The 26,669-nt window shown below is 37.7% G+C and overlaps 5 protein-coding genes and 1 pseudogene across 16 annotated transcripts; 2 read left to right on the forward strand and 4 right to left on the reverse strand.

Moving 5' to 3' along the window:
- Positions 1-12: 12 nt before the first annotated feature.
- On the reverse strand, positions 13-2,123 carry irld-53 (Receptor L-domain domain-containing protein; the record flags this gene model as incomplete). 8 transcript variants are annotated; one of them, NR_133586.1, is made up of 8 exons in its annotated part: positions 13-122; positions 171-318; positions 377-441; positions 489-550; positions 601-852; positions 1,494-1,622; positions 1,665-1,939; positions 2,009-2,123. NR_133586.1 is itself a non-coding variant. In NM_001316775.1 (7 exons), 7 exons carry the CDS (start codon positions 2,121-2,123, stop codon positions 13-15), a joined length of 1,206 nt encoding a protein of 401 aa, NP_001303704.1. The 8 variants fall into 8 exon arrangements, 4 of the variants coding, with proteins under 4 accessions (NP_001303704.1, NP_001303764.1, NP_001303765.1 ...); NR_133585.1 differs by lacking the exon at positions 1,494-1,622; NR_133588.1 differs by lacking the exon at positions 2,009-2,123 and having other exon boundaries at positions 1,665-1,869.
- A 1,350-nt stretch (positions 2,124-3,473) lies between these two features.
- On the forward strand, positions 3,474-4,730 carry clec-209 (C-type lectin domain-containing protein; the record flags this gene model as incomplete). Its single annotated transcript, NM_071249.1, has 4 exons — positions 3,474-3,559; positions 3,627-3,742; positions 3,996-4,232; positions 4,279-4,730. The coding sequence occupies 4 exons, from the start codon at positions 3,474-3,476 to the stop codon at positions 4,728-4,730; spliced, it is 891 nt and encodes a 296-aa protein (NP_503650.1).
- A 426-nt stretch (positions 4,731-5,156) lies between these two features.
- Y19D10A.8 lies at positions 5,157-8,380 on the reverse strand (the record flags this gene model as incomplete). 2 transcript variants are annotated; one of them, NM_001316838.1, is made up of 7 exons in its annotated part: positions 5,157-5,279; positions 5,327-5,443; positions 6,364-6,525; positions 6,570-6,870; positions 7,589-8,066; positions 8,116-8,222; positions 8,292-8,380. In NM_001316838.1, the coding sequence occupies 7 exons, from the start codon at positions 8,378-8,380 to the stop codon at positions 5,157-5,159; spliced, it is 1,377 nt and encodes a 458-aa protein (NP_001303767.1). The 2 variants fall into 2 exon arrangements, with proteins under 2 accessions (NP_001303767.1, NP_001303768.1); NM_001316839.1 differs by lacking the exons at positions 6,364-6,525; positions 6,570-6,870; positions 7,589-8,066; positions 8,116-8,222; positions 8,292-8,380 and having other exon boundaries at positions 5,327-5,407.
- Positions 8,381-10,598: 2,218 nt separating this feature from the next.
- Positions 10,599-12,341, forward strand: Y19D10A.6 (Metalloendopeptidase; the record flags this gene model as incomplete). Its single annotated transcript, NM_071251.3, has 3 exons — positions 10,599-10,664; positions 11,049-11,155; positions 11,696-12,341. 3 exons carry the CDS (start codon positions 10,599-10,601, stop codon positions 12,339-12,341), a joined length of 819 nt encoding a protein of 272 aa, NP_503652.3.
- Positions 12,342-13,522: 1,181 nt separating this feature from the next.
- Positions 13,523-19,421, reverse strand: Y19D10A.10 (annotated as a pseudogene). The gene is made up of 10 exons: positions 19,321-19,421; positions 19,133-19,239; positions 18,312-18,789; positions 17,297-17,416; positions 17,143-17,249; positions 15,628-16,105; positions 14,084-14,367; positions 13,875-14,036; positions 13,703-13,819; positions 13,523-13,650 (listed from the first exon to the last, which is right to left on the reverse strand). Coding segments are annotated over exons 1-10 (2,082 nt in total).
- Positions 19,422-20,741: 1,320 nt separating this feature from the next.
- On the reverse strand, positions 20,742-25,183 carry Y19D10A.11 (the record flags this gene model as incomplete). Of its 3 annotated transcripts, NM_001316828.1 has the most annotated exons (7): positions 20,742-20,867; positions 20,918-21,034; positions 21,903-22,064; positions 22,282-22,582; positions 23,538-24,015; positions 24,240-24,346; positions 25,077-25,183. In NM_001316828.1, 7 exons carry the CDS (start codon positions 25,181-25,183, stop codon positions 20,742-20,744), a joined length of 1,398 nt encoding a protein of 465 aa, NP_001303757.1. The 3 variants fall into 3 exon arrangements, 2 of the variants coding, with proteins under 2 accessions (NP_001303757.1, NP_001303758.1); NM_001316829.1 differs by lacking the exons at positions 23,538-24,015; positions 24,240-24,346; positions 25,077-25,183 and having other exon boundaries at positions 22,282-22,449; NR_133589.1 differs by lacking the exons at positions 21,903-22,064; positions 22,282-22,582; positions 23,538-24,015; positions 24,240-24,346; positions 25,077-25,183.
- Between the last annotated feature and the right edge of the window lie 1,486 nt (positions 25,184-26,669).

Here is a 26,669-nt window from a genome sequence, read left to right on the forward strand (position 1 = left end):
GTGATTTTTTTTTCACAAAGCGCCCAATATAATTATCAAATTCAGAAATCCCATGATTCCTAAACTTGGATGGTTTGCAAGTTTTCCTTCCAATGTATTGTTTGCCGATCTTTGAATTGCTTCTGTAATTCTTTTTGTAAAAGGGGGACTGGCGTTTTTTTCACACCAACCACACGTGTTCTCATCTAGCGAGATTGACTTGGTTTTCAGGTATTTGAATTGTGCATGAATCAGGTCACAATTTTTAAAGTTGGGAGATAAAATGTCACTGTTGTTGTTGAGCATAATGGCAGTGAGCAAGGAGTTTGTGTAGATACGCTGCAATTTTTTAAAGGTTCACCAACTCGCTAAAAGTGATTTTAAAAAATTCACAAACCTTTAAATTTGGAAATGTTAAATTTGAAAACTGCGGATTGTTTTCGATAATAATTGAAACGCTATCTGAAAATTTAAAAGTTCAAACGGGTCCTAACAATTAAAGAACTTACAGTTAAAAGTTAAAATATGCTTCAAATTCTCTAAGAACGCAATATGAGTCAAATTGGTGCTCCTGATAATCAAGCTTCCGTATATTGTTTCAACTATCTTCAGCTTACTTACAAGATGCTCATTTTCAGGTCCTATCATAACATTTCCATTAACATGTGTACAATTATCTAACAAGTTCTCTAGTGAGTCATTGCACATATTTACATTGTTTTCGCAAATCTTGCATGGTCTACAGTTTAGTGAAGCAAACTCTGTGGTGATGAAAGTCTGCATTTCTTGAGTTGTGATGCAGAAATCCTCATGTAAATTGGCTTCAATTTGGATTTTTATTACGTTGGTAAATGCATTTGGATTGTAGATGTTCTGAATAAAGTGTGATTTTCTCGAAATTTAGAACCGCCATCATAAAAAAATATTTGAATAATTTTTTAGTAGTTTCGTTACGAAATTCGCTCATTTGAGCCCTTTTTGGTTCTATACGTTCAAAATTGTCCGAGCCATTAGTCATCCTTTAATAGTAAATTATTTTGTCATTTTATGTAGCATCGTTGTTAAAAACCACTCTTATGGTCCCAAAATGACCGAATATCATAATAAAACTATTTAAAAAAATTATAAAATTTTTTTATTTACTGTCAAAAAGTGGCAATTGCTCAGTTTTGCCACTCATAATTTTAAAAGTCGACCACAACAAAAATTTTCTAATATAAAATATAATTTTTATTTAATTATTTCTATTTGTAGGGCTCGAGACATGTGACATTGCTTTGGATTTCCTCAAAAGCTCATTTGTTTTTTAATATTTTGGCAATTTGCCAAAACTTTGACCGGAAATTATGAAAAATCGAGAAATTTTTGGAGTGTTTTACTATGATATTTCGTCGTTTTGGATCATTATAAGTGCATTTAGACAAAATCTCCACTGGCGCCACTCCACCTTTAAAAATGTTTTTTTTCATTTCGCATAATGTACATTGTGCTATCTTCCAATTTTTCAAGATTACCTTCAGGTTTGGAAGATTCAATAGTCTAACTGTGTTTCTCAGAAAATAAATATTGGAACAACCTATAGAGGTTAGATTAACAAGTCCCAAGTTTATCATATTGTGGTTGTCGCCCCACATAAACTGTGGCTGGAAAAAAATTTTGGTAATACATCGAGAAAAATCCAGTACCTCTATTATATCAACAGGCGGTTTAAGTCGACTTTTCGTGCTACACTCCACCGATTCCAGTGAAGCTAGGAACGTGCCACTTTTGAAGTCTGTCGACATTACTGCCAAGCTTCCAATTAAATGTTTCATATTTTGAAATGCATGGGATAGCTGATATTCGGACAAATTGGATCTTTCATCAATTAGGATATCTGCGCAAACAGTGCTGCAATTTGTTGGAAATAGATCCAGATTATAACTAGCGAGAGAAGATTCCGGAAAAATGCAATGCGGCTCTAAAAGATGTTTGTTTTAAGTTGGATTTATCTACACACTTATTTCAATTTCAATTATTCAGAACTCACCACAATTCTCCTCCAAAAATTTCATATAATGGTTCATTCCACCAAATACATCTAATTTATTGGAGTCCGAAACGAGTGATAACTTTAGAAAAATTAGTGAAATCAGTATTTTCATTTCAAAACTAGAAGCGAGCAAAGGAAATTTGAAAACGAAAGATGTATGAGCCAGAGGGAAACAGGTGAAAAAGTAATTTTATGGCATTTTGTGATTAGCTGAACAAAAAATAATAATTTCGATTTTGTGAGAACTTTATGGAAACGAAATTAGAAATTTTTCTAGTTTTAAGGACAGCTGTAAAAATTTTCATGTAGTTAGGGACCAATCAGCGCTGCGCAAAGGGCGTGGCCAATTTTTTTTAATTGGTCGGAGGTGTTTTAAAGGTGGACTACACTTGTTGGGGAAATTGCTTTAAAACATGATTATGGGATAACAATGACCGAATATCTTGATTAAAAAATTCAAAAAATTTGTCTAGTTTTTTAAAAATGATTTTTGGGAAATTGGAAAAATCTCAGTGATCCCCTAATTCCAATTCGAATTATCGCCAATTGAATTCGTTCGATGGAGCGCGCTTGCATTATTTTCATTCATTTTTTCTCATTATCTCTCTGATTTTCTTCACTTTTCGGGATTTTTTAATTGGAAAATGAAAGAAATGACAGAAAAAGTGAAACAATGAGAATGAATAAAATGAATCACGGTGGTTCAGTTGCTAGTTGGGTGCAAACGCGCTCCACCGAACAAACTTGCATAACTTGGCCAGGAAGTACAAAATCGAAAATTCATCACAAATAAAGATAGATAATTTCATTGCGGTCATTTCTTATATGCATAGCAAAACCGATTTTGTGATGGTTTTCGAGATAGTAGCCAATATAGGTTTCCAGACTGAGTATCATGAACCAATCCATCTAGTTTCTGTGCTACCATGGAATAAATAAAAATATTGCAAGCGCGCTCCATCGAACAAATTCAATTGGCGGTAATCCAAATAGGAATTAAGGGAAAACTGAGATTTTCCCAATTTTCAAAAAATCATATAAAATCTAGAAAAATGTTTTGAATTTTTTTATCATAATATTCGGTCATTGTGACCCCATAGGCGTGTTTTTAAGCAATTTCCCCACAGAGTGTAGCCCACCTTTTATCATTGCAGACGTTTTTTTCCATGAGTTTTTTTTGCAAAATATCAAAGTATCAAAAAATCAAAGTGGGTCAAAAATCAAATCAAAAATTATTTTTTAAAGTTTTTCTTTATAATCAAGTACTCACTTATCTGCTACAAAAAGCACACCATCTAGTCTGAAAAATCATCAATTTTCCTTAATAGTTTGTGCTCCGAAGGGTGTAACCCAACAAATCAACCTTACAAACTCCGCTTATCACACCTGACAGGCTGATAATATTTTTACATAAATAGATCAATGACTAGGAGAATGTGTATCTGGAAACAAGCTGGAAATCATGTTTCGTTTAGTGGTAGCTCTTTCGATTCTACAATTAGTCGCTGGGCAATGTGCCCATTATGAGGACAAGTTGATTGGAGATCTGTAAGTTTTTCTTAAGTTACATTTTGGAAAAAAAAAAGATTTAATTCTTAAATTTTCAAATTTTCAGATGTTACTCATTTTACACTGAAACCCGGAATTTCGACGGAGCCGAACGAGCTTGCTCGGGGAACAACCAAAATTTGGCAGTACTTCACAATACTCTACAAACTAACTTCTTAGCATGTGAGTTTTGAGGACACAAGTAGGCATAGGTAGGGCTGGAATAGCTCGGTCGGTAGTGGTGGGGACTGGAAGCCTAGATGTCAAGAGTTCAAGTCCTTCAATACACAACTGTATGATTGACCACAGTCCCCGGCCCAAACGTGGCCTGAACCAAAAGCCCAGTGTGAATACCGTACCTGGCTCCTAGATTCACATAGCGCTTGAGGAACTTAGCCTTTTATATTCTTTCCAAATACTTTAATTCCTTTTACAGCAATCGTTCGTAGCCAAACTGGCGCAACAAAGTTTTGGATCGGTTTAAGCCGTGCAACTCCGAGCTCTAGATTCCAATGGGACGACGGAACCACAATGTATTGGAGCAACTTCAATATGAATCATGCGAAGGATAACAATTATGTTGCCGAACATACGACTGACGGAAAATGGCAGACAATTGGCAAGCACCACGAGCTTCCTTTTGTATGCAGTTATGATCCGAAAAACTTTACTCGTGAGTAGAAGGTTTTTTCTGAAATAAGACAATCAGAGAGTTTTAGCAATTCCATCTGGTTCCGGGTCCACACCTGATTTCACAAATGGCCCAGCTTCGGGAGCCACTGACGAGCCGATCTCCGACGCTACCGGAGCCTATTCCACTGACTTGCCATTTTCTGATTCCCCAACTGGAGCTTCCGATCTACCATTCTTTGGATCTTCGGGAGCTACTGATTTCCCAGTCTCGGGTGGTCCATCTGATTCACCAATTTATCCAGCTTCGGGAGCCACTGACGAGCCGATCTCCGACGCTACCGGAGTCGCAAGTTCCGATGGACCATTGGCCTACTCCACCGACTTGCCATTCTCCGATTCTCCAACTGGAGCTTCCGATATGCCATTTTTTGGAACTTCTGACTACCCAGTCTCGGGTGGTCCATTTGGCACCCCAGATTTCCCAGTTTCGGACGGCCCATCTGGATCATCTGATTATCCAGTCTCCGCAGGTTTCTAATGATTTTACTGAATAAAGTTTCAAGCATTAATCACTCGTTTGTACAAGCTCAATGGACTCGAATTTTGTCGGCTGCACATTTTTTAACATGGAAACAAAACTGCTAGAAGTTCAGTCTAATTTCCTGATTAGAAATAGTGAAAAATCAGTAATGATGAAAGTTTTTAGACGTAACTCTTATCTAAATTGCGTGATAAGGAGGTTATCCAAATTGATGTTTGCATGACGGGAAACTACTGATTCGTCACTTTTCAGATTACAAAAAAAATCAAAAGTTGGGAAATGAAATAAAATTTAAATCAATGATCACTTTGTGAACATGATAAAGAGGCCAGAAATGTTTCCAGATTTTTTTTCAGAGCGTGAATCGAAGGTTGAAACTAGGCGAAAAGGTTTTTTTTTTTTTGACAATAAAAGTTTAAAAAATTAACATTTCACTGTTGGTTCTTGTTTTTTCGTATATCCCGCCGCATCGGACCTTGCCAAAAATGGGAATCCTGCGTTGCAGGCAACAATGAGTCCGCTGATAACCAGGAAAAATGTTTTCCACTGAAATTCTAGTGGTTTTTAAAGATTTTCAAACAGAGGCTAATTACCTGTTCGTTAGTATAATTCGGGCAGATTATGCTGACTAAAGTTGGGGACAGGAATTGTGAGGCGTAGGCAGTGAACGACATAACGGTCAGAGTGTAATGGACGTGTTGAAGACAGCGCTGAAAATTTATTTTCTAAAAAAATTATCATTTTTGAATAATTTGGAGCATAGCTTCATTGATACCCAATTAAAACGTAATGTCGACTTCCAAAATTATGATAGGTGAAAACTGAGTTTGCACCAATATTTGACTGTGAATTTAAAAAAATTTGAAAAAGTTTAGGATTTTTTTGGAGTCAATAACCTGTAAGTATTAGAAACAGTAACGGGCCGAAATCTTTTTTTTGTAGTTTTCAAACTTTAAAAATTATTCAAATCGATGGTTTTTTTTCGGCAAATAGGTAAATTGCCGGAATTCAAAATTTCCGGCAAATCGCAAATTGCCGGAATTCAAAATTTCCGGCAAATCGCAAATTGCCGGAATTCAAAATTTCCGACAAATCAGCAAATGGGTAAATTGCTAAAATTAAAAATTTTCGGCAAATCGGCAATTTGCCGGAGTTGGAAAGTTCCGCCATATCGGCAAGACACCAAATTGCCGGAATTGAATCGGCAAGTTGTTGATTTGCCGAAATTGCCGAAATACGGCAATTGCCGAACATTTTCGGCAATTTCGACAAAATTTGCTCCTACATCTATTTTGAAAAGTATGCAAATTGTATGAAAAAATCTGAAGAAAACGGGAAAAAAAATTCAAAAAGGCACAACTTTAAGTGTTTCAATCTTATAAAGAATCTCTCTAAAACTTCCGGCGAACTGGCAAATCGGCAAATTGACAAAAATTAAATTTTTTGGCAAATCGGCAAACCTGCAATTTGCCGGTTTTCCGAACTTGCCAAAAATAAAAATTTTCCACAAATCGGCAAATTAGCAAGTTTTAAAAATTTTAACCTAGGAAAAAACCACTCGCCAGCTGAATATTGTGTATATTCGAAATTTTACCTTTTTATTTTTGGAAATTTTTTTATAGGAACTCACCAATTGTACACACTTTACAACTCCCATAATATTCAACCCAGATGATACAATTGCAAAATTAAAGGCAATTTGAGCAATCACCCGGTTGGTAGTAAAAGCCATGACCACCAATCCGGCGACTAGACCAATTTGAAAAATCGATGCAAAAAATACGAATCTTGCCTGGAATATGATACGTTTAAAAAACAATTTCAGAGCTGGCTTACTCTTTCAGACAATCCAGTAAGCTTGTCAGAGATCCGGCCAGCTGAAAACTTGGCGATCGCTGATAGGATGAACGGAAGTGCTGTGAGAAAACCGGTCTCCTTCACATCGAATTTCAAAACTTCTCGGAGGTATGTGGGTCCATAGATACACAAAACGTAGAAGCCCATGTTTCCACCAAAAAGTGAAATCCAAGAAATGATGACTGTCGGGTCTGTGGAAACTGCAAAGTATGGAACTGGTTCCTTGATTTTTTCGACTTTTCCGGTGGAAATTTTTCGCAGTTCTTTTTGCGAGACGTTTCTGGAATTTGTTAAAATTTATGTCAGAAAAATGTCCTTGGAAATCGGGTTTGTAAATTTTTACAAAAAATAAATATTCACAAAAAAATTCCACATGTTCCCAGATTTTTCTAAAAGTTTTCAAAATAGTCAAAAAATTCACAGGCACATCAAGAGATTTCTGAAAATTTTCAGGCTTGTCGAATTTTCACGTTTTCACCTGGCAGATGTCCCATTACGGTTTGATCTACAAAAAAATGCGGGAATTTTTCTCCCAAAAAGTGTGACGTCAGCACGTTCTTAACTATGCGCAATCAGTCTGCGTCTCTTCTCCCGCATTTTTTGAAGATCTCTGTAGATCAAGCCGAAATGAGACACTCAGACACCACGAGAATTTTCACGAAGTTTCTCCGGCACTTTTTTTTTAATTTCCAGATTTCTTTTTAATTTTTTGAATTTCCGCCAAATTTTCCTCACTATCAGAAAGTTTGAATTTTCGCCAAATTTTTCTCACTGTCGGTAAATTCGAATTTTCCGCAAAAAAAATTCCGTGAAAAATTCGAATTACCGCTAAAACTATTCTCAAAAATTTTTAAATTCCCGCCACAATTTTTCACAAAAAATTTAAATGTTCCGCAAAAATAATTCCGAAAAAAAATTGAGTTTGAATTCCCGCCAAAATGTTTTTTATTGAAAATTTGAATTTCCCTCCATGGTCTCACAGCGACGAGCCAACCAACCTGTGCAACTTCGGGTCATCGGTATAGGTGAACCAAAAAACCGTATACAAAACAAAAGTGATTGCTCCGGATATATAATAAATCGATCGCCAACCAACCGCCGATTCACAAAGCAATCCGGAAACCGGCATACATATTACATTACTCAGTTGAAAAGCACACGCAAGTATTGACATAAATGTGTTCGCTTCACTTTTCGGAGCCCAGACGCCTGGCACAACGCCAACTGCGGTGAACAGGACGGCGGCTCCGATGCCTTGCAGAACTCTACACAGGAATGATGTGTAGAAGCCGACGGAGACAGCCAGTGGGAATAGAAATGATCCGAGCCCGGAGATGAAGCCGGATATTGTTTGAGTGTTGCGAAGACCGATGGAGCTTATTTGAGGTACTGATGGTACAAGGCCTATAAGTCCACCGATAGCTACTCCCGAGAAGAGTAGCGATTTTTCAGTACTTCGCTCGAACCAATGGGTTTCTGAAATTTCTTACATTACAAAAAAATTGAAGATCGGAAATTTGCAAACCTGTGGAATTATGGAACATATGGAAATCCTCTACAATATCGTCCATACAAATTACAGTAAAATTCAATGTTAACGTGTTCATCTGCATGAATGTTAAGCAGATTAATCTGAAATCAATCTGATCAATCGGGCAGGCACGTAGACAGGTAGACGTGCCTGCCTATTTTAAAACTCACGTCAAAACCATTACATAAATCCTGGTCCTATTCCAAAACACAAAACTTGACGTTTTTCGCACTTGCGGGAATTCGAAGCCTGTTATCATATCTTTTGGATCCTTGCAATTTGTGATCGACGCCATTTTTCCACAAAAAAACCATATAACTTTTCTAGCATAATATACCCACTGTAACCCCTAAAGTTGGACGAATTGTCATCAGAATCAAAAGTTTGCCAATTTGCATACTACACTCGCAACGAATACCACAGGAAAACGACAATGAATGTTTGAACTAGTATGTATTAGCCACGGTGTGGATTTTTTTAACGAAAATTGAAAAAACATGTTCCAAAAACTATCAGTCTGTGATTGATCTAGAACACTGCTGAAAATGATTGCAAAAAATTCCAATCAAGCAGTAAATTTTTTTAAACAAAACGCTCTCTTTTCCTATTAATAATTTAAATTTGTGAAATAAAATAGGGATTTTTAAGTTTAAAATTTCCGGTCGCTTGTTTTTTTAATAGTCCAAAATGATCGAATTTCATAATACTCCAAAAATTGTCAGATTGTTCAAAACTTTCTGTCAAAGTTTGCCAAATTTTTCGAAAAATATGCAGTTTTTTGAGTGAGTTCGAGAATTTTGGCAAGTTTGACTGTTTAAATCAGGGGCAATTGCCGTCCGGCAAATTTTTTTGTTGACAAATCCGGTTTGGCGATTTGCATGTAGGTTTTTTTCCGGCAAATTGCCGATTTGCCGTTTGCCGAATATCAATTTGCCGGAAGGTTTTAGAGGAATTTTCAATATGACAGAAATACAGTGCCGGCCAATATTCTATTCGTTTTCGGGTTTTCGGTGATTCGCTTGAGTTGTTCAAACACGTGTAACTCAAAAACTATAACAGCTAGGAAAATATTTTCAATTAACAAAATGTTGCCGGTTAATTTATCTTCATTTTCCATGTTGCCGAATTTTCATAACTTTGTTGAGGAAAAAGTTATAGCAGCTGACATCCGGCGGGTTGGTATTTTGACAGTAATTGTTAAGTGACGCACAACTTTAAAACTAGATGTTTTCATAAAACAAAGATAAAGAAAAAAAAATGTTAAACCTACAATAGAAGGGTAAGAATTGACAACATTTTCTCATAATGCATGCAATATATTTTGAAATCAAATTCTAAGTTGAAAAACTTTTATACGTGTTGAAACTATTCGCATTTTAAGTTTTTCATGTGAAAACTGCTCTGTGAAAAATTTGAATTCAATTTTCAGAACATGCTTCAAATTTCGAAATTTGTGCTTCATTTTAATTGTTTTTATAGAATCTCCTGGTCTATTTAAAAGAAAATAGCACATTGCAAAACGTAAAACGCTTCATGGAGATTGTTTTCTCATTAAACTTTGTTTCTTTAAAACATCTAGTTTCAAAGTTGTGAGTCATTTAGAAATTCAAGTCAAAAACGAACCCGCCGGATGTCGGCTGCTGTAATTATTTTTGGAAAAGAGTTATGCTATTTTTAAAAAATAAAAAATGTAGAAAAAGTAATCGGCAACATATTGTTAGTTTGAAATATTTTTCTAACTATTACAGTTTTCTAGTTACACGTGTTTGAACAACTCAATCTAATCACCCACAACCCGAAAACGAATAGAATATTGGGCGGCACTGTACTTAAAACTGTGCCTTTTTGAAATTTTTTTCCCCATTGTCTTTAGATCATAGAATTCGCTCACTTTTCAAAATAAATGTAGGAACACTTATAGGATGCGTACAATTTTGCCGATTAAAATTGACCTTCTTTTTTCGGTAACTGCCGGTATTCAGGCAATTTGCCGATTTGCCGATTTGCCGTTTATCCCTGGTTGAAATACAAAAGATAAAAAGTCAGAATATAAAAGTCATGGAAATTTTTCTTTGTCCGACATCTAGAATTGTAATAAGTGTTCACCATTTTTGACTTTGAATAAAACAATTTTTTTTAATCCAATTTTTTAATTATGATTTTCAAACCTTGTTGCACTGTATGAACAGTTTTTATAATTTTTCTTGCTAACAATGCTCCATATGAAAACCTGAAAATAGTCTACTTTATAGACTATAATAATCTTCAGTTTTTGAAATTAACCTCCACTTGATATATTTTTTTCAATTCCAATTGTTTTTCATTTTTCTTGAAAAATAGTAAAGATAACCTCTCCGTACTTCATTCACTTTTTTCCTGTACTCTGCTTTCCGCGTCTTTTATTATTCTTATTTTTCTTTTTCACATGATTGTACTAGCAATGACCGTTCCTAAAGTGCATCTGATGCGAATCCCGCATGATCTTCAAGAATCGGAGGCCTACAGAACCGGTACTTAAACGGAGAGGCATTTCTGAAAATAATGTGAGCTTGTTTCTTGCATCTTACTTTTAAATAAAAAATATATTCCATGATTTTCCCTTTACTACTGACATTAATACTACCAAATTTCGTAGCTCCAAAAGTTCTCGAGCCTGAAAAAGACGATGAAATCGCAGTGAGTACTCAAAGAGAAAAAACTTTTTTTGACATGAAATTGGTACAACAAAATTAATTTTCAAAATAAATAAATATTCGAGTACTTTAGCAGTGGAGATTCGGTCTAAAAGTTTCCAAAATCCGATTGGAAAAATCTGAGTTTTCACCACTTTTTTACACATTGAAAATTTTCAACAATTTTTGTAAATTTTAACTATAATATTTTGTCATTTTAGCAATTTTTAGCAATTTAAAAAATGCAAATTTCAGATCTTAACAAAGCTGCCAACATTTGAGCCATCAAAGTATGGCCATATTAATATTCCCTTAAGAAAGAAACGAGGAATCGCTCTCCATCCTTTGCAATGGGCATCGTAGTAAGTGAACCAATGGTGTGCGGCAATTGCCGTTCGGCAAATTTGGCAAATCGGCAAGTTACCGGTTTGCCCATTTGCTGGAAATTTTCATTTTCGGCGAATTGCCGGTTTGCCGATTTTCCGGAAATTTTCAATTTCGGCAATTTTCCCGATTTGCCGTTTGCGGGATATCAGATTTGCCGGAAATTTTTAGAGGAATATTTTACAAGACGAAAACACTTTAAACTGGGTCTTTTTGAAATGTTTTCCGTTTTTTAAACATATTTTCATATAATTTATTTACTTTTCAAAATAGATGTATGAACATTCATTGGTTGCGTACAGTTTTGCCGATTGAAATTTAAATTCTGAAATTTCCGAAAAAAAAGTGCACACCCACACTTTGCCGAAAATTCTCGGCAATTGCCGTTTTTCGGGCATATACGGCAAATCGACAATTTTCCGGTTTGCCGGTTTGCCAATTTGCCGAAAATTTTCAATTCCGCCATTTTTGCCGATTTGCCGATTTGACGATTTTATGTTATTTTTCTCATTTTCCAGTCTCTGGCCAAACGCAGAAGTTCCATATGATATAGCCACCCATTACACTTCCACTGAAAAATCAATAATTCTATCTGCAATGGAAGCATTCAAAAATGTCACCTGTGTCAGGTTCCGTCCCCGTGCTGCAACTGACAAGCATTATCTTCAAATTAATAAGTACTTTAACGTAGAACGCTGCTTTTCCTATATAGGCCGTCAAAGCAGCCGCACGCTTTTTGGAACTCCTGAAGGAAACGTCGAGACCCGAATGAGACTCGATCCCGCATGCCTTCGCGGCAATGGACGTGGAATTGTGATGCATGAGTTGATGCACATCCTAGGATTCTACCACGAGCATCAGAGAGACGATCGGGACCGTCGCATCGTTGGATCAGCTGTGCATTATAATTTCAAGATCTATCGCCGTGCCAAGACATTATATATGGGCGCTTACGATGCCAATTCAATTATGCACTACAACTTCCAAAATCTTCCTTGGCAGAGGAGAGATCATTTTTCGACGTCGGATATTATTAACATAAATACTTTTTACAAGTGCAAGAACCTATTGAGCAGTAAACTTGCTCCGAAAGTCCCTATTAGTCCTACTTCAACTAGTACTACAGCCATTACTACAACAAATACTACTACCACTAAATTATGAGTGATAAGATTAAAAAAAGGACTAATTTCTTTCCCAACATTTTTTCCTTGGTACTCATTTTTGTCTAATTTATATCTAATTTATATGATCTCAAGTTTTGGTGTTTCAAATAAAAATAAATTTTTAATTTTTAAATATAATAAATTTTTAAAAAAACTTTGGAAAATGAACAGTATTTATTTAAACATTTCTAGACCAACGGACGTCCGGTCTGGTTAAACAAGGCGTCAGGTGTCTTAGAAAAACCGGTTGTTCATTTTCCCAGACAAACAATAGACAAAGGTATAACAACATTTTTGTTAGACGGGGTTGGTGGGAGAGAAAAAACAGTTTCAGACAATTTTTTGATATTAAAAACTTGATGTGATGCCGGTTAAACCTCAAAAATAAACAATTTACTATTATTTCATTCGATTTGGCAATGCAGGCATGGAAACGCCTGCCTCGCCTGCCTTTTGGGGACGTACGACGGCCTCCCGTTTTTGTATAGTACGACGCGGAACCGAAAAATGTCGGGCGCTGCGAAGTTTCACTGTGTGGTGCAAACACCAAGTCTTTGATTTCAGCTCAAATTGCAAAAACAAACAATTTTTTTAATGATTTCAAACATTTTTTTTTCTAGTTTATGAATGACTCAACACAGGGTGGGCGGCAATTGCCGTTTGGCAAATCGGCAAATTGCCGATTTGCCGATTTGCCGGAAATTTTCATTTTCGGCAAATTGCCGATTTGCCGTTTGCCGGATATCAGATTCGCCGGAAGTGTTCATAGAAATTTTTTTTTAAGAGGGAAACACTTAAAACTGTGTCTTTTTGAATTTTATCCGGCAAGTTCGGCAAATCGGCAATTTGTCGGTTTGCCGGTTTGCCGGAAATTACAATTCCGGCAATTTCGATTTGCCGGACAAATTGTTTGCCGCCCACCCCTGACTTATTTATAAAAATATCTGTTCCGTTTCTCTGTTTGTTTTTGAACGTCACGCCCAACGTCATTAAGAATTGTCGGCGGAGAACGTCGTGGTGAGATCCATTTTGGCGGGAATTCAAATTTCTTCAGAAAATTTTGGCTGGTTTAACATATATTGAAAAATTCGAAAAGCTTCTTTATTTTTCAAAATTTTTCACACAATATACATGAATACAACATTTCCACTAATTCCTCAAATTTATCATTACCAAAGTAACTAGCTTCGACATGATTCCACCGTCTTCTTCTTGGTATAGTCTGCGGCATCTGATTTGGTGAGGAATGGGAACCCGACCGTGCACACAATTATGATTGCACTGATCACCAGGAAAAGCGTTGTCCACTGAAAATTTGTTGTTCTTGAATTTAATTTCAGACTCTATAATTTCAGGTACCTGCGCTGGAGTGTTATCCGGGCAAATAATCCCCACTATTACTGGAGCCAAAAATTGAACCAAGTAAGTTGTAAACGAGATTACGGCAATTGCAAAATGAACGTGTTGGAGGCAACGCTAAATGAAAAAAAAAACCTTCTTTTTTTTAAATTTAAAATCAGATTTTTATTACCAATTGCACAACTTTAAAAACTCCCATCACATTCATTCCGGACGATACAATCGCAAAATTGAACGCAATTTGAGCAATTAACCGATTCGTGGTAAAAGCCATTACAAGTAACCCGGCGACGAATCCAATTTGAGAGGTTGCAGCGAAAAATACGAATCGAGACTGAAATTTTGTATTTAGTAATATATATTTTAAGTTCAAGTTCCAACCTTTTCCGATAAGAAAGACAACTTGTCTGAAATCTTGCCGGCTGCAAACTTGATAATCGCTGATAGAATAAATGGAAGAGCTGACAAAAATCCAGTTTCCCTTACATCGAACTTGAGTATTTCTCGGAGATAAGTTGGGCCGTAAAGAGACAGGGAATATAGGCCGACAAAGCCTCCAAAACAAGTGATCCAAGTGATAAGAACAGTTGGGTCGGTGCAAATGGCAAGGTACCTTGACAATTTTGCCGCTGGAGATTTTTTCAAGTTCCTTTTGCGATACATTTCTGGAAATTGTTTTTTTTTGAATTTTCCGCAAAAATGTTTCTCAAAAATTTGAATTTTCCGCCAAAATGTTGAAAATTGTGAATATCCGGCAATTTTTTTTTCCAATTTGAATTTCCTTTCAAAATTTTTTCTCAGAAAATTTGAATTTCCCGCCAAAATTTTTTCTTAGAAATTTCAAATTTCCCGCCAAAGTTCTTTTCTCAGAAAATTTGAATTTCCCGCTAAAAAAATTTTCTCAAAAAATTTGAACTTCACGTCAAAAATTTTTTCTTATTATTAGAAAAGTCAAATTCCCCGCCAAAATTCTTTTCTCAAAAAATTTTAATTTCACGCCATAAAAATTTCCAAAGAAATTAGACTCTCCCGCCATAATGTTTTTGAAAAAATATATGATTTTTCGCTAATATTTTTTATCAAAAAATTTGCATATCCGGCCAAACGTGTTTTTTTTCTGAAAATTTGAATTTTCCGCAAAAAAATTTTCTCCGGAATTTTGAATTTCTATTTTTCTCAAAATATTTGATTTGCCGAAAATAGAGTGTCTCATTTCGGCTTGATCTACGTAGATCTATTAAAATGCGGGAGAAGAGACGCATAGTTCTCAACTGATTTTGCATGGTTAAAAACGTGCTGACGTCACATTTTTTTGGGCAAAAAAATCCCGAATTTTTGTTAGATCAAACCGTGATGGGAAAGTCTGGCATCACGTGAACCAGTGCGCCCGCACTCTTATTTTGTCGGCTGCTTGACTTTTGAAGAAGATTTTCTCCAGAATTTTGAATTTACATTTTTCTCAATATATTTGAAATGCAGCCAATATTTTTCTCGGAAAATTTGAATTTTCCACCAAAATTTATCTCTTCACAAAGAACAATTTCGGAAAAACACGTGGTGTCAGAGTGTCTCATGTCAGCTTGATCTACGTAGATCTACAAAAAATGCGGCAGTTCTCAACTGATTTGGCATGGTTAAAAACGTGCTGACGTCACATTTTTTTGGGCAAAAAAATCCCGAATTTTTGTTAGATCAAACCGTGATGAGACAGCCTGCCATCACGTGAACCAGTGCGCCCGCACTCTTATTTTGTCGGCTGCTTGGCTTTTGAAGTAGGAACAATTTTCGTTAGAAAATAATTTTTGAAAACTATTTTCTTATTGAAATTGCCCGCGAAATTTTTCTCAAAAAAATCGAATTTCTAGTCGAACTTATTTTTAAAAATGTTTAATTTCTAGGCAATTTTTTTAATTTTCAAAACATGCCTGTGCAAACTTGGGTCATCCTTATAAGAAATCCAAAAGACAATGAACATAATAAAAGTCAATCCTCCAAAAAGATAATAAATCGACCTCCATCCCAATGCCGATTCACAAAGTAGCCCGGATACCGGCATACAAATAATATTACTCAATTGAAGAGCACATGACAAAATTGCCATAAAAGTGTTCGCCTCGTTCCTCGGAGCCCATACATTTGGCACCACGCCAACCGACGTGAACATGACAGCTGAGCCCATTCCTTGAAGGATTCTGCAGAGTAGTGTTGTGTAGAAACCAATTGAAACAGCGAGAGGGAATAAAAGTGCACCGAATGCGGAAATCAAGCCAGATATGGTCTGAACATTTCGAAGGCCGAGTGCATTGATGAGGGGTACCGATGGGATCAGGCCAATCAGGCCACCAATTGCTACACCCGAGAAGAGTAGCGATTTTTCAGTGTTTCTCTGAAACCAGTGAGTGGCTGAAAAAACATCCACCTATTACGATTTTACCTAAAAAAAATGCGGGAATTTTTTGCCTAAAAAAGTGTGACGTCAGCAAGTTCTTAACCATGCAAAATCAGTTGAGAACTCTGCGTCTCTTCTCCCGCATTTTTTGTAGATCTGTGTAGATCAAACCGAAATGCGACACTCTAACACCACGTGAATTAACGGAGCGCGTTTTCTGACACCTCACAAACTATTCGTTTTACGGGAAATCGGTTTATTTTGATTAATACTATTGTTGAGAAGCTTTATACAAATCGGAAATGTGTAAAAATTGAAAGATTTGGCCGAAACATGAAAATAACCGCCAGTTTTTCAATTTCAGGATTGTAGAATATCTCATTTTGTAGAGCAAATTTTTAAAGTAGTTTGGCAAAATTTAAAATCTAATAATTCAATTTTTAATAACAAATATATTTTAAAAATAACAAAAATAACGAAACAAAATTTTTTTTTTCGTTTCTCCAGTTTTTTTTAGGCGTTTTTTCGTGGTGTCTCATTTTTGCAAAACTTTCAGTTTTGCCCAATTTTTCTAATTGTACAAATTTTCGATTTATATAATACTTCTCAACAATATGATGAATCAAAAATAGCAATCAACCGATTTTCTGTTTAAAAAAATTGCCGGAATGCAAAATTTTTTGACGATAAATCGGCAAATCGGCAATTTGCCGATTTGCCGGTATGCCTGCAATTTTCATTTTTGGCAATTTGCCGATTAAAGTTGAAATTCTGAAATTTCCAAAAAAATGTGCAAACCCACACTTTGTCGTTTTTCCGGCAAATTTGGCAAATAAGCAATTTGCCAAACTTGCCGGAAATTTTCAATACGGCAATTTGGTGATTTACCGATTTGGCGGAAATTTTCAAATCCGGCAATTTGGTGATTTGCCGGTTTGCCGAAAAAAAGTCATTTGCCACCCATCCCTGCTCAGTAGTTTGTGAGGTGTCAGAAAACGCGCTCTAATGATAATGAACCTTTAAGGAGCTCGTGTAGTAATAATTCACTAACCTGTGTAGTTAGTGAGTAGGTTATAATTTTCCACAACATCCTCCATACAAATCACAGTAAAGTTGAACAGCAGCGTGTTGATCTGAATAAACGTTAAGCAGGCTAATCTGAAATTTCCTACTCTTTAATAATAATTTTTTGGAGTCGAACTTACGTCAAAATCATAATGAACATCCTCGTTTTGTTCCAGAATACAAAACTCGAAGTTTTCCGAATTTTCGGTAGCCTGCCATCCGATGTTGTTGGGTGAACTTCACAGTTTTCGGACACGTTTCTGAAATATATTCATTGGAATTTCACGCAAAAAAGTTTCTCCAAAAATCTGAATATTACCGGTACTGAGAGTGTAGATAGTGGAAGAGACACAGACATACCGAGACCCAAGGGGCGGGGCGCGGGAAGAGACGCTTTGTGTCGATTTACGGAGTTTTCCTAGTTGTCATCATTTCGTAAATCGACACAAATCGTCTCCCGCCCCTTGGGTCCCGGGATGTCTGTGTCTCTACAACTATCTACAATCTCTGTACCCTGGTAATATTCCATTTGAATTTAAAAACATTTTTAAGTTTATTTTAATTTGTGCACATGTTGTCAGAGTGCCTCATTTCGGTTTGATCTACGCATATCTACAAAAAATGCGGGAAACGAGACGCAGAGTTCTCAACTGATTTCGCATAGTTAAGAACGTGCTGACGTCACATATTTTTGGGCAAAAAATTTCCGCGTTTTTTGTAGATCAAATCGTAATGGGACAACCTGACACCACGTGCTTGTAGCCAAAATTTTTCTCATAAAATTTGAATTTTCCGCCAAAATGTATCTCGAAAACGTGGATTTCTTGCAAATAATTTTTGATACATTTGAACTTCCTGTCATTTTTCCATAACTTTTTTCCTTTTTTTTCAACTTTTTTCCCCCAGAAAAATGTGACGTCAGCACGTTCTTAACCATGCGAAATCAGTTAAGATCTCTGCGTCTCTTCTTCCGCATTTTTTGTAGATCTGCGTAGATCAAGCCGAAATGAGACACTCTGGCACCACATGAGAAACTTGAATTTCGGGTTAAAATTTATTTCAAAAAATTGTACTTCCCGAAAAAATGTATTTTTAGAATCTGAATTTCCGTCAATCTTTAAAAAAAATATTTGAAAATTTGAGTTTCGCGCCAACCTGTGCAACTTTGGATCATCAGTATAAGTGAACCAGAACATTATGAAAATGATCGCCGTTAATCCTCCAAAAAGATAATAAATAGACCTCCAACCCAATGACGATTCACAAAGAAATCCCGACACAGGCATGCAGATAATATTACCCAATTGAAGAGCACATGACAATATTGCCGTGAAAGTGTTCGTCTCGTTACTCGGAGCCCAAACACCTGGCACCACGCCAACCGACGTGAATATAATCGATGAGCCCATTCCTTGTAGGACCCTACACAAAAACGAAGAGTAAAAGTCGATGGAAACTGCCAAGGGGAAAAGAAGCGCGCCGAGAGCAGAAATCAGGCCAGATATTGTTTGGAAGTTTCGCAAGCCGATTGAGTTGATGAGGGGTACGGATGGTATAAGCCCGATGAGGCCACCAATAGCTGCACCCGAGAAGAGTAGCGATTTTTCGGTGGTTCTCTGAAACCAGTGAGTGCCTGGAAAAAACTGTTAGATTATTTAACAACGTTTTACTGGGGATCACGGCCCGAGAAGCGCACGTGGTGTCAGGCTGTCTCATTTGATCTACAGAAAATGCGGAAATTTTTCCCCCAGAAAAATGTGACGTCAGCACACTCTTAACCATGTGAAATCAATTGAGAACTCTGTGTCTCTTCTCCCACATTTTTTGTAGATCTACGTAGATCAAACCGAAATGAGACACTCTGACACCACGTGTCCCGCGCCCTCCCACCACAGCTGTAGTGACGCGCGGTCCCGCGCAACGTCGGCTGCAATGCGCAGTGGGTGATAGTGCGAGCGCCTTCGTAGAAGGCGTACCTGTGTAGTTAGTGAGTAGGTTATAATCTTCCACAATATCTTCCATACAAATCACAGTGAAATTGAAAATTACTGTGTTGATTTGAATAAATGTGAGACATGCTAGCCTGTAATTGATTTTTAATATAATTTACCTTCAGAGCAGGCAGGTAGGCTTTTAGGCTGTGCCTACATAACTTTTTACCTACGTCAGAACCATAATATAAATTCGTGTACGGTTCCAGAACGCGAAACTTGGTGTCTTAGGAATATGGGGAAGAGTTGAGTGAACTTTATAGTCAAATGCCATTTTTTTTTAATATTTTGGCGGAAGTTAGATAACACGGAAATGTGGGTGTTTTTATATAGTGTTTTTTTGTTCTAGCGAATGTTGTTGTCACTCATTTGAATATTTTACAACGCACGCTCCTCACTCAAACAAACGTGAAATTTGAAAAAAACTTGTTTCAGGTGTCCAACTCTTGCTCATTTCCCTGTTTGAATTTTTGCCAACATTTCCGGCAAATCGACAAATTGGAAAATTGCCGGAATTGAAAATTTACAGAAAATCGGTAAACCGGCAAACCGGCAAATTGCCTATTTGCAGAATTTGCTGGACTAAACGACAATTGTCGAAATTGTTCGGCAAATTGTGGTTTTGCTCATTTTTTTTTGGAAATTTCTGAATTTCAATTTTAATCGGCATAATTGCACGCATTCCATGAATTTTGACAAATCGGCAAATTGCCGGAATTGAAATTTCCGGCAAATTGGAAAATTGGCGAACCGGCAAATTTGCGAATTTGCTGAAAAAAAACGACAATTGCCTAAAATTTTCGGCAAATAATGGTTTTGCACATTTTCTTTTTGGAAATTTCAGAATTTCAATTTTAATCGGCAAAATTGCACGCATCCCATAAATTTCGGCAAATCGGCAAATTGCCGGAATTGAAATTTCCGGCAAATCGGCAACATGCCGAAATTGAAAATGTATATGCCCGAAAAACGGCAATTGCCGAGAATGTTCGGCAAAGTGTGGGTGTGCACTTTTTTTTCGGAAATTTCAGAATTTAAATTTCAATCGGCAAAACTGTACGCAACCAATGAATGTTCCTGCATCTATTTTGAAAAGTAAGCGAATTCTATGGAACTATCTCAAAAAAAAACGGGCAAAAAAATTTCAAAAAGGCATAATTTTAAGTTGTTTCGTCTTATAAAAAATCCTCAAAACACTTCCGGCAAATTAATGTTCGGCAAGTCGGCAAATCGGTTATTTGCCGAAAATCAAAATTTCGGCCAAATCGGCATATTGGCGGAACTGAAAATTTCCAGCAAATTGGCAAACTGGCAATTTGCCGAAAATATAAATTTTGTTTTCAAAATTTTTTTGAACATTTTCGGCGAATTGAAATTCAGCAAACGGCAAATCAGCAACGACAAATAAGCAAACCGGCGGTTTGCCGATTTTGAAGCTTTTCAGTGAATCGGAGCGATTTGTCGAGAAAATTCATTTTTCATGATGACTAACAAGAAACAAGAATAATAGTGCAAACAGGGTGTGTGTGTCGGATAATTATTTCAGCAGAAGTAACGTGAGATCTTCACAAGGTAAATCAAAGTAAAATCGAAACTATTTCTCTACATTCTCAACGTTTATCTGTTTCGTATAAGCAGCTGGGTCGGATCTAGTGATGAACGGAAAGCCAGCGTTGCAGACGATGATAACACCAGTGATGAATAGGAACAGAATTGTCCACTGGAATTTGGATAAGTTTTCAGAGTTTTTTGTTTTGTGGAGAAACAAACCTGTTCTGGAGTGTTGTCCGGGCAAATAATGCTGACAATTATTGGCGCAAGGAATTGGACAACGTAGGCTGTGAAGGAGATTACAGCAATCGCGAAGTGAACGTGTTGACGGCAGCGCTGAAAAATCAGTTCTTCGGAATGATGTCAGAGTGCCTCATTTTGGCTTGAATTACGTTGATCTACAAAAAATTCGGCAGAGTTCTCAACTGATTTCGCATGGTTAAGAACGTGCTGACGTCACAGTTTTTAGGGAAAAATAACTCCCGCATTTTTTGTAGATCAAACCGTGATGGGACAGCCTGGCACCACATGCGGAAAGAAACATTTAGGCACGGGCTTCTGACCTTCCTCATTGCATTTTTCGCGCTCCATTGATAATATGCCTGCCGGACAACGCGTGGAAATGTTGTGTAATCCATACGGACAAATACACTTAGTTTTAAAGTGGAAACCAAGCCGCGACGCGACACGCGACGCGCCATAAATCCACCCCGGTCGTGGCCGAGCCAAAATGGCTTAATTAGGCAACTTCTTACATTTCAATATAAGGGGGAAGCCAGGAGCATAAGGTCTTTCCTTAAACAGTATTGATTCAGAATGAAAAATGTTCGGAACGCTATTATGGTGAGGCAGAAAAGTGTCGATTTCGAAATCGACGTGAAAACGCGCTCCACGGTCAATTGAAAAAGCTCCGAGCCGCCAATTGACCATGGAGCGCGTTTTCCTGTCGATTTCAAAATTTGTATATTTCTGGGTAGCTCACAATTAGTCGCGAGTATCACTTTCATTTTTGACGGCCTAAAAACGTGGCATAACGACCGACATTTTTCGGGTTCCGCGCAGCACTAGGCGCGGCTCGTGACGAGTAGCAGGTAAGGCAGGCGCGCTAGAATTTTTGGTGCCTGCATGGAAACCTAACATGCTTCAGAAGGCAGACCCGATTTGACTGGACCTTTCATAGCAGATTGCCTATGCTATCACTTACCAACTGAATACACTTAATCACACCCATTATATTCAAGCCAGAAGACACAATTGCAAAGTTGAACGCGATTTGAGCAATTAGACGATCCGAAGTGAACGCCATAACCACTAGCCCGACGGCGAATCCAATTTGAGAGGTTGCAGCGAAAAACACGAAGCGTGCCTGAAAATAGATTTATTATGATCTTGAAAGACAACATGTGGAGTCAGAAAGTTCCATTTCACTTTGATCTTCAAAAAATGCGGGAAGTGAGACATCTTATCTGATTTTCCATGGTTAAGAGCGTGCTGACGTCACAACTTTTCTGGGAAAAAGTTCCCACATTTATTTGTAGATCAAACTGTATTGAGCCTGACACCCCGTGAGACAATACAATTACCTTTTCCGAAAGGAATGTCATTCGGTCTGAGAGCTGTCCTGCTCCGAACTTGACGATCGCTGATAGAATAAATGGAAGCGCAGACAAGAATCCAGTCTCCCTTACATCAAACTTGAGAATTTCTCGGAGATAAGTTGGACCATAAAGCGAAAGGGCGAAGAAGGCCATGTTGCCTCCGAAGCAGGACGTCCAAGTGATTAGAACAGTTGGGTCGGTGCAGATGGCTAGATATGGAACTGGTTCCTTGATTTTTTCGATTTTTCCGGTGGAGATTTTTCCGAGCTCTTTTTGGGACACGTTTCTGAAACATCATACTGTCACGTGGTGTCAGGCTGTCCCATTACAGTTTGATCTACAAAAAATGCGGGAATTTTTTGCCCTAAACAGTTGAATACTCTGCGTCTCTCCTCCCGCGTTTTTTGTAGATTTACGTAGGTCAAGCCGAAATGAGACACTCTGACACCATGTGTACTGTTAGGATAACTGGCATCAAATTCTGACCTCCTGGAACCGTTCGAGTTGTTGTTTTGTCAATTTAACGTTACTGTTAAAAACAGAAAGATTGAGCTAACTTTGCAGTCCCGCACAGAAAAAGAGGCGGAGCGTCGTTTTGCAAGACAGCGGCGCACCGACACCGAAGGACAACACAGTTTTTGGCTAAAATGCTTGACCACAATTTGCCGAAAATTTTCAGCAGTTGCCGCTTTTACGGCAAATTCGACCATTTGCCGGTTTGCCGATTTGCCGGAAGTTTTCAATTTCGGCAAGTTGCTGTTTTGCCGGAAATTTCAATTCCGGCAATTTTCCAATTTTCCGAAAACTTCAATTTCGGCAATTTTCCGATTTGCCGGAAATGTCTGATTCGGGCAATTTTCTGATTTGTCGAAAATTTCAATTCCGGCAATTTGCCGGAAATTTTCCGATTTACCGAAAATTTTTAATTCAGGCAATTTTCCGATTTCCCGAAAATTTCAATTCCGGCAATTTTCCGATTTGCCGGAAATTTCCGATTCCGGCAATTTTCCGATTTGACAAAATTTTCAAAATTTTCACAAATCGCCACGTTTACCCGATGTCAAACAAACTTCACGTGGTTTCAGAGCGTTTCATTTTGGCTTGATCTACACAGATCTACAAAAAATGCGGGAGAAGAGACGCAGAGGGGCTCAACTGATTCCGTATGCTGACATCACATTTTTTGGGCGAAAAATTCCCGCATTTTTTGTAGATTAAACCGTAGTGTGCGGCTTACCAACCTATGAAGCTTTGGATCATCCGAATAGGTGAACCAAAAAACTATGTAAATGATAAACGTCAATCCACCAAACAGATAATAAATCGACCTCCATCCCAATGCCGATTCACAAAGTAGCCCGGATACCGGCATACAAATAATATTACTCAATTGAAGAGCACATGACAATATTGCCATAAAAGTGTTCGCCTCGTTACTCGGAGCCCAAACACCTGGCACCACGCCAACTGTAGTGAACATGATCGCAGATCCGACTCCTTGCAAGATCCTGCACAATAATGATGTATAGAACCCGATGGATACTGCAAGAGGGAATAGAAATGCTCCGAATGCGGAAATGATGCCGGATATGGTTTGAACATTTCCAAGGCCCAGTGAGCTGATAAGCGGGACAGCTGGGATCAGGCCAATCAGGCCGCCGATAGCGGCACCCGAGAAGAGTAGCGATTTTTCAGTGTTTCGCTCGAACCAGTGAGTGTCTGAAAAACTGGGGTTACTGTTCATAGTGGAATGGTGTAGCCTGTGCACGCGGTGTCAGGCTGTCCCATCACGGTTTGATCTACTAAAAATGCGGGAATTTTTCGCCTAAAATATGTGACATTAGCACGTTCTTAACCATACGGAATCAGTTGAGAACTATGCCGTATTTGTTGTAGATCTACGTAGATCAACCCGAAATGAGACACTCTGACACCACGCTTGCCTGTGTAGTTAGTGAGTAAGTTATAATCTTCCACAATGTCTTCCATACAGATAACGGTAAAATTGAATGTGAGCGTGTTCATTTGGATAAATGTTAGGCAGGCCAACCTGAAAATGGTCTGATTTTGCGATGTGGTTGCGCGAGCACGTGGTGTCAGGCTGCCCCACTACAGTTTGATCTACAAGAAATGCGGGATTTTTATTTCCAGAAAAATGTGACTTCATTACGCGTTTAACCATACGAAATCAGTTGAGAAGTCTGCGTCTAAATTCCTGCGACTCTCGTAGATCACATCAAAATGTGACGCTCTGACACCACGCGTTTAAAAATGCTTGCTTCAAAAATTCGGTACGGTAAAATATGGTCTCGACCCGACAAATTCTTGTTGAATACAAAAAAAGTTGTACGCTTGTACAGGAGTACTGTAACTTAAAACTTTAGTTGCCGCTGCGGAGTCAGCAATTCAGCAACTTATCAATGATTTTTTTGTAAAAATTAAATTTACAGTACTCTTTCAAGGCGCACACCTCTTTAAAATCAATAAAAATTTGGTCGTGTCAAGACCGGATACCGTATTATTTATCTCTTTTTCTATTTTTTTCAAAATTTGAAGAAATGAAATATTTAATCACGGGCTCCTGGCCTCCCTCGTTACGTTTTTCGCGCTCCATTGACAATCGCCAGTCGGACAACGCGTGGAAAAGTGTCGTGAACTCCACACGGACAAATAACTATAGTCTTACAACTAAAATCGAGCCGCGACGCGACACGCAACGCGCCGTAAATCCACCCCAGATATGGAGATATTTTATCGATTAAAAAAAAAATAAAACCCACGTCAAAACCATAATATAAAGCCGCGTCCGATTCCAGAATACAAAACTTGACGTTTTCCGAATTTGTGGGAATCCAAATTCCGGGTGAACTTCCGAGCTTTGTCCCATTTCTGAGAAAGCTTCCTAAAAATTTAATTTTTATTTACTTAACCGCAAACTTATCACGAGGTGCCAGACTGTCCCATTACGGTTTGATCTACAAAAAAGCGGGAATTTTTCGCCCAAAAAAATGTGACGTCAGCACGTTCTTAACCATGCGAAATCAGTTGAGAACTCTGCCGCATTTTTTGTAGATCTACGTAGATCTAACCGAAATGAGACAATTTTTCCACTTCTCCGCCTTTAAAGGAGTTTATACGAAATGGTCTCACCACGCGCCTGATTTTTGGGGCACGTGGCGAGACCATTTCGTATAAAAACGTCATCCTTTAAGTGTAGAAGTGGAAAAACAAATACAGTGTGGGAAAACACGCCGATTTTAAAACAGAAGTGCAAGTGCGCTCCACTGGCCTTTGGCGGCAAAACCGTAAATTCAAAAGTTTTCTGTCATTTTTCGGGGTTTTTGTCGAGTGTTTAATGATTTTCACGTTGAAATTAAAGTTTTGAGCTTTTTTTGTACATTTCGACGTAAAAATCACTAAAAACAACGGAAAACTTAACAAAAAAAGTGAAAAATGCTTGGAAATCGTCGAAAAAACGGTTTTTCTGTGCCAAAAACCTAACGAGACCCAATTTTTAGAGGCGGAGTGTTATCGATTGTCCGTGGAGCGCGTTTTCACAACTTTTTGTGATTTTTATTCCGAAATCGAATTTTTAAACATTTTTTTTCTCAATTTCGACATAAAAATCACTAAAAAAACGGAAAACCTAACAAAAATTGCAAAATTCAACAAATTCGCCGCCAAATTCCTAACGAGACCCGGAGAACGCAGCGTTTGGTGATTAGCCGTGGAGCGCGCTTGCAAAAAAACACATTTTTCTGCGTCCACATAATAAGCAGAAATTTCACCAAAAAAATGCCATTTGAACTGGAAAAATCTGGAAAAACCATGACATTTCAAAGTTTTTATAAGTCGTACTAGACTCGTGTAGTCCTCCGTGAATTCGTGACTTCTGTGTACCCTCATTTGAATATTCCAGGAGGCATGGTGCATCAGCGGAAGTGAACAGTGATAGTTGGTGATGATGATGATCGAATGGTCGGGGAAAGAGAGAGAAAAAAATGGCAAAAAGTTACAATTTTTGAGAAAAAAACTGTGACTTTATTACTAGCTCAATTATCAATTATCAGTGGTTATTAATGAAATTAATTAACAATCTTGGACAATTATTCAAAAAGAGATTAAAAAAGTCAGTGTGCGGGAACTGAGTGAATTCATTTGATGGGGTGGAAGTGATGACAACCGGTGGCAAAAAAGCGGAAAAAACGTGGTGGCAGACTTGATCTACAAAAAATGCGGGAAAAGAGAGACGCAGACTACCCAACTGATTGGTTAAGAACGTGATGACGTCAAATCTTTTTGATCAAAAAATTCCCGCATTTTTTGTAGATCAAACTGTAATGGGACAGCCTGTCACCACGTGAAAAAGGCAC

The sequence above is a fragment of the Caenorhabditis elegans genome, chromosome V (assembly GCF_000002985.6).
Source record: "Caenorhabditis elegans chromosome V".
Lineage (NCBI taxonomy): Eukaryota > Metazoa > Nematoda > Chromadorea > Rhabditida > Rhabditidae > Caenorhabditis > Caenorhabditis elegans.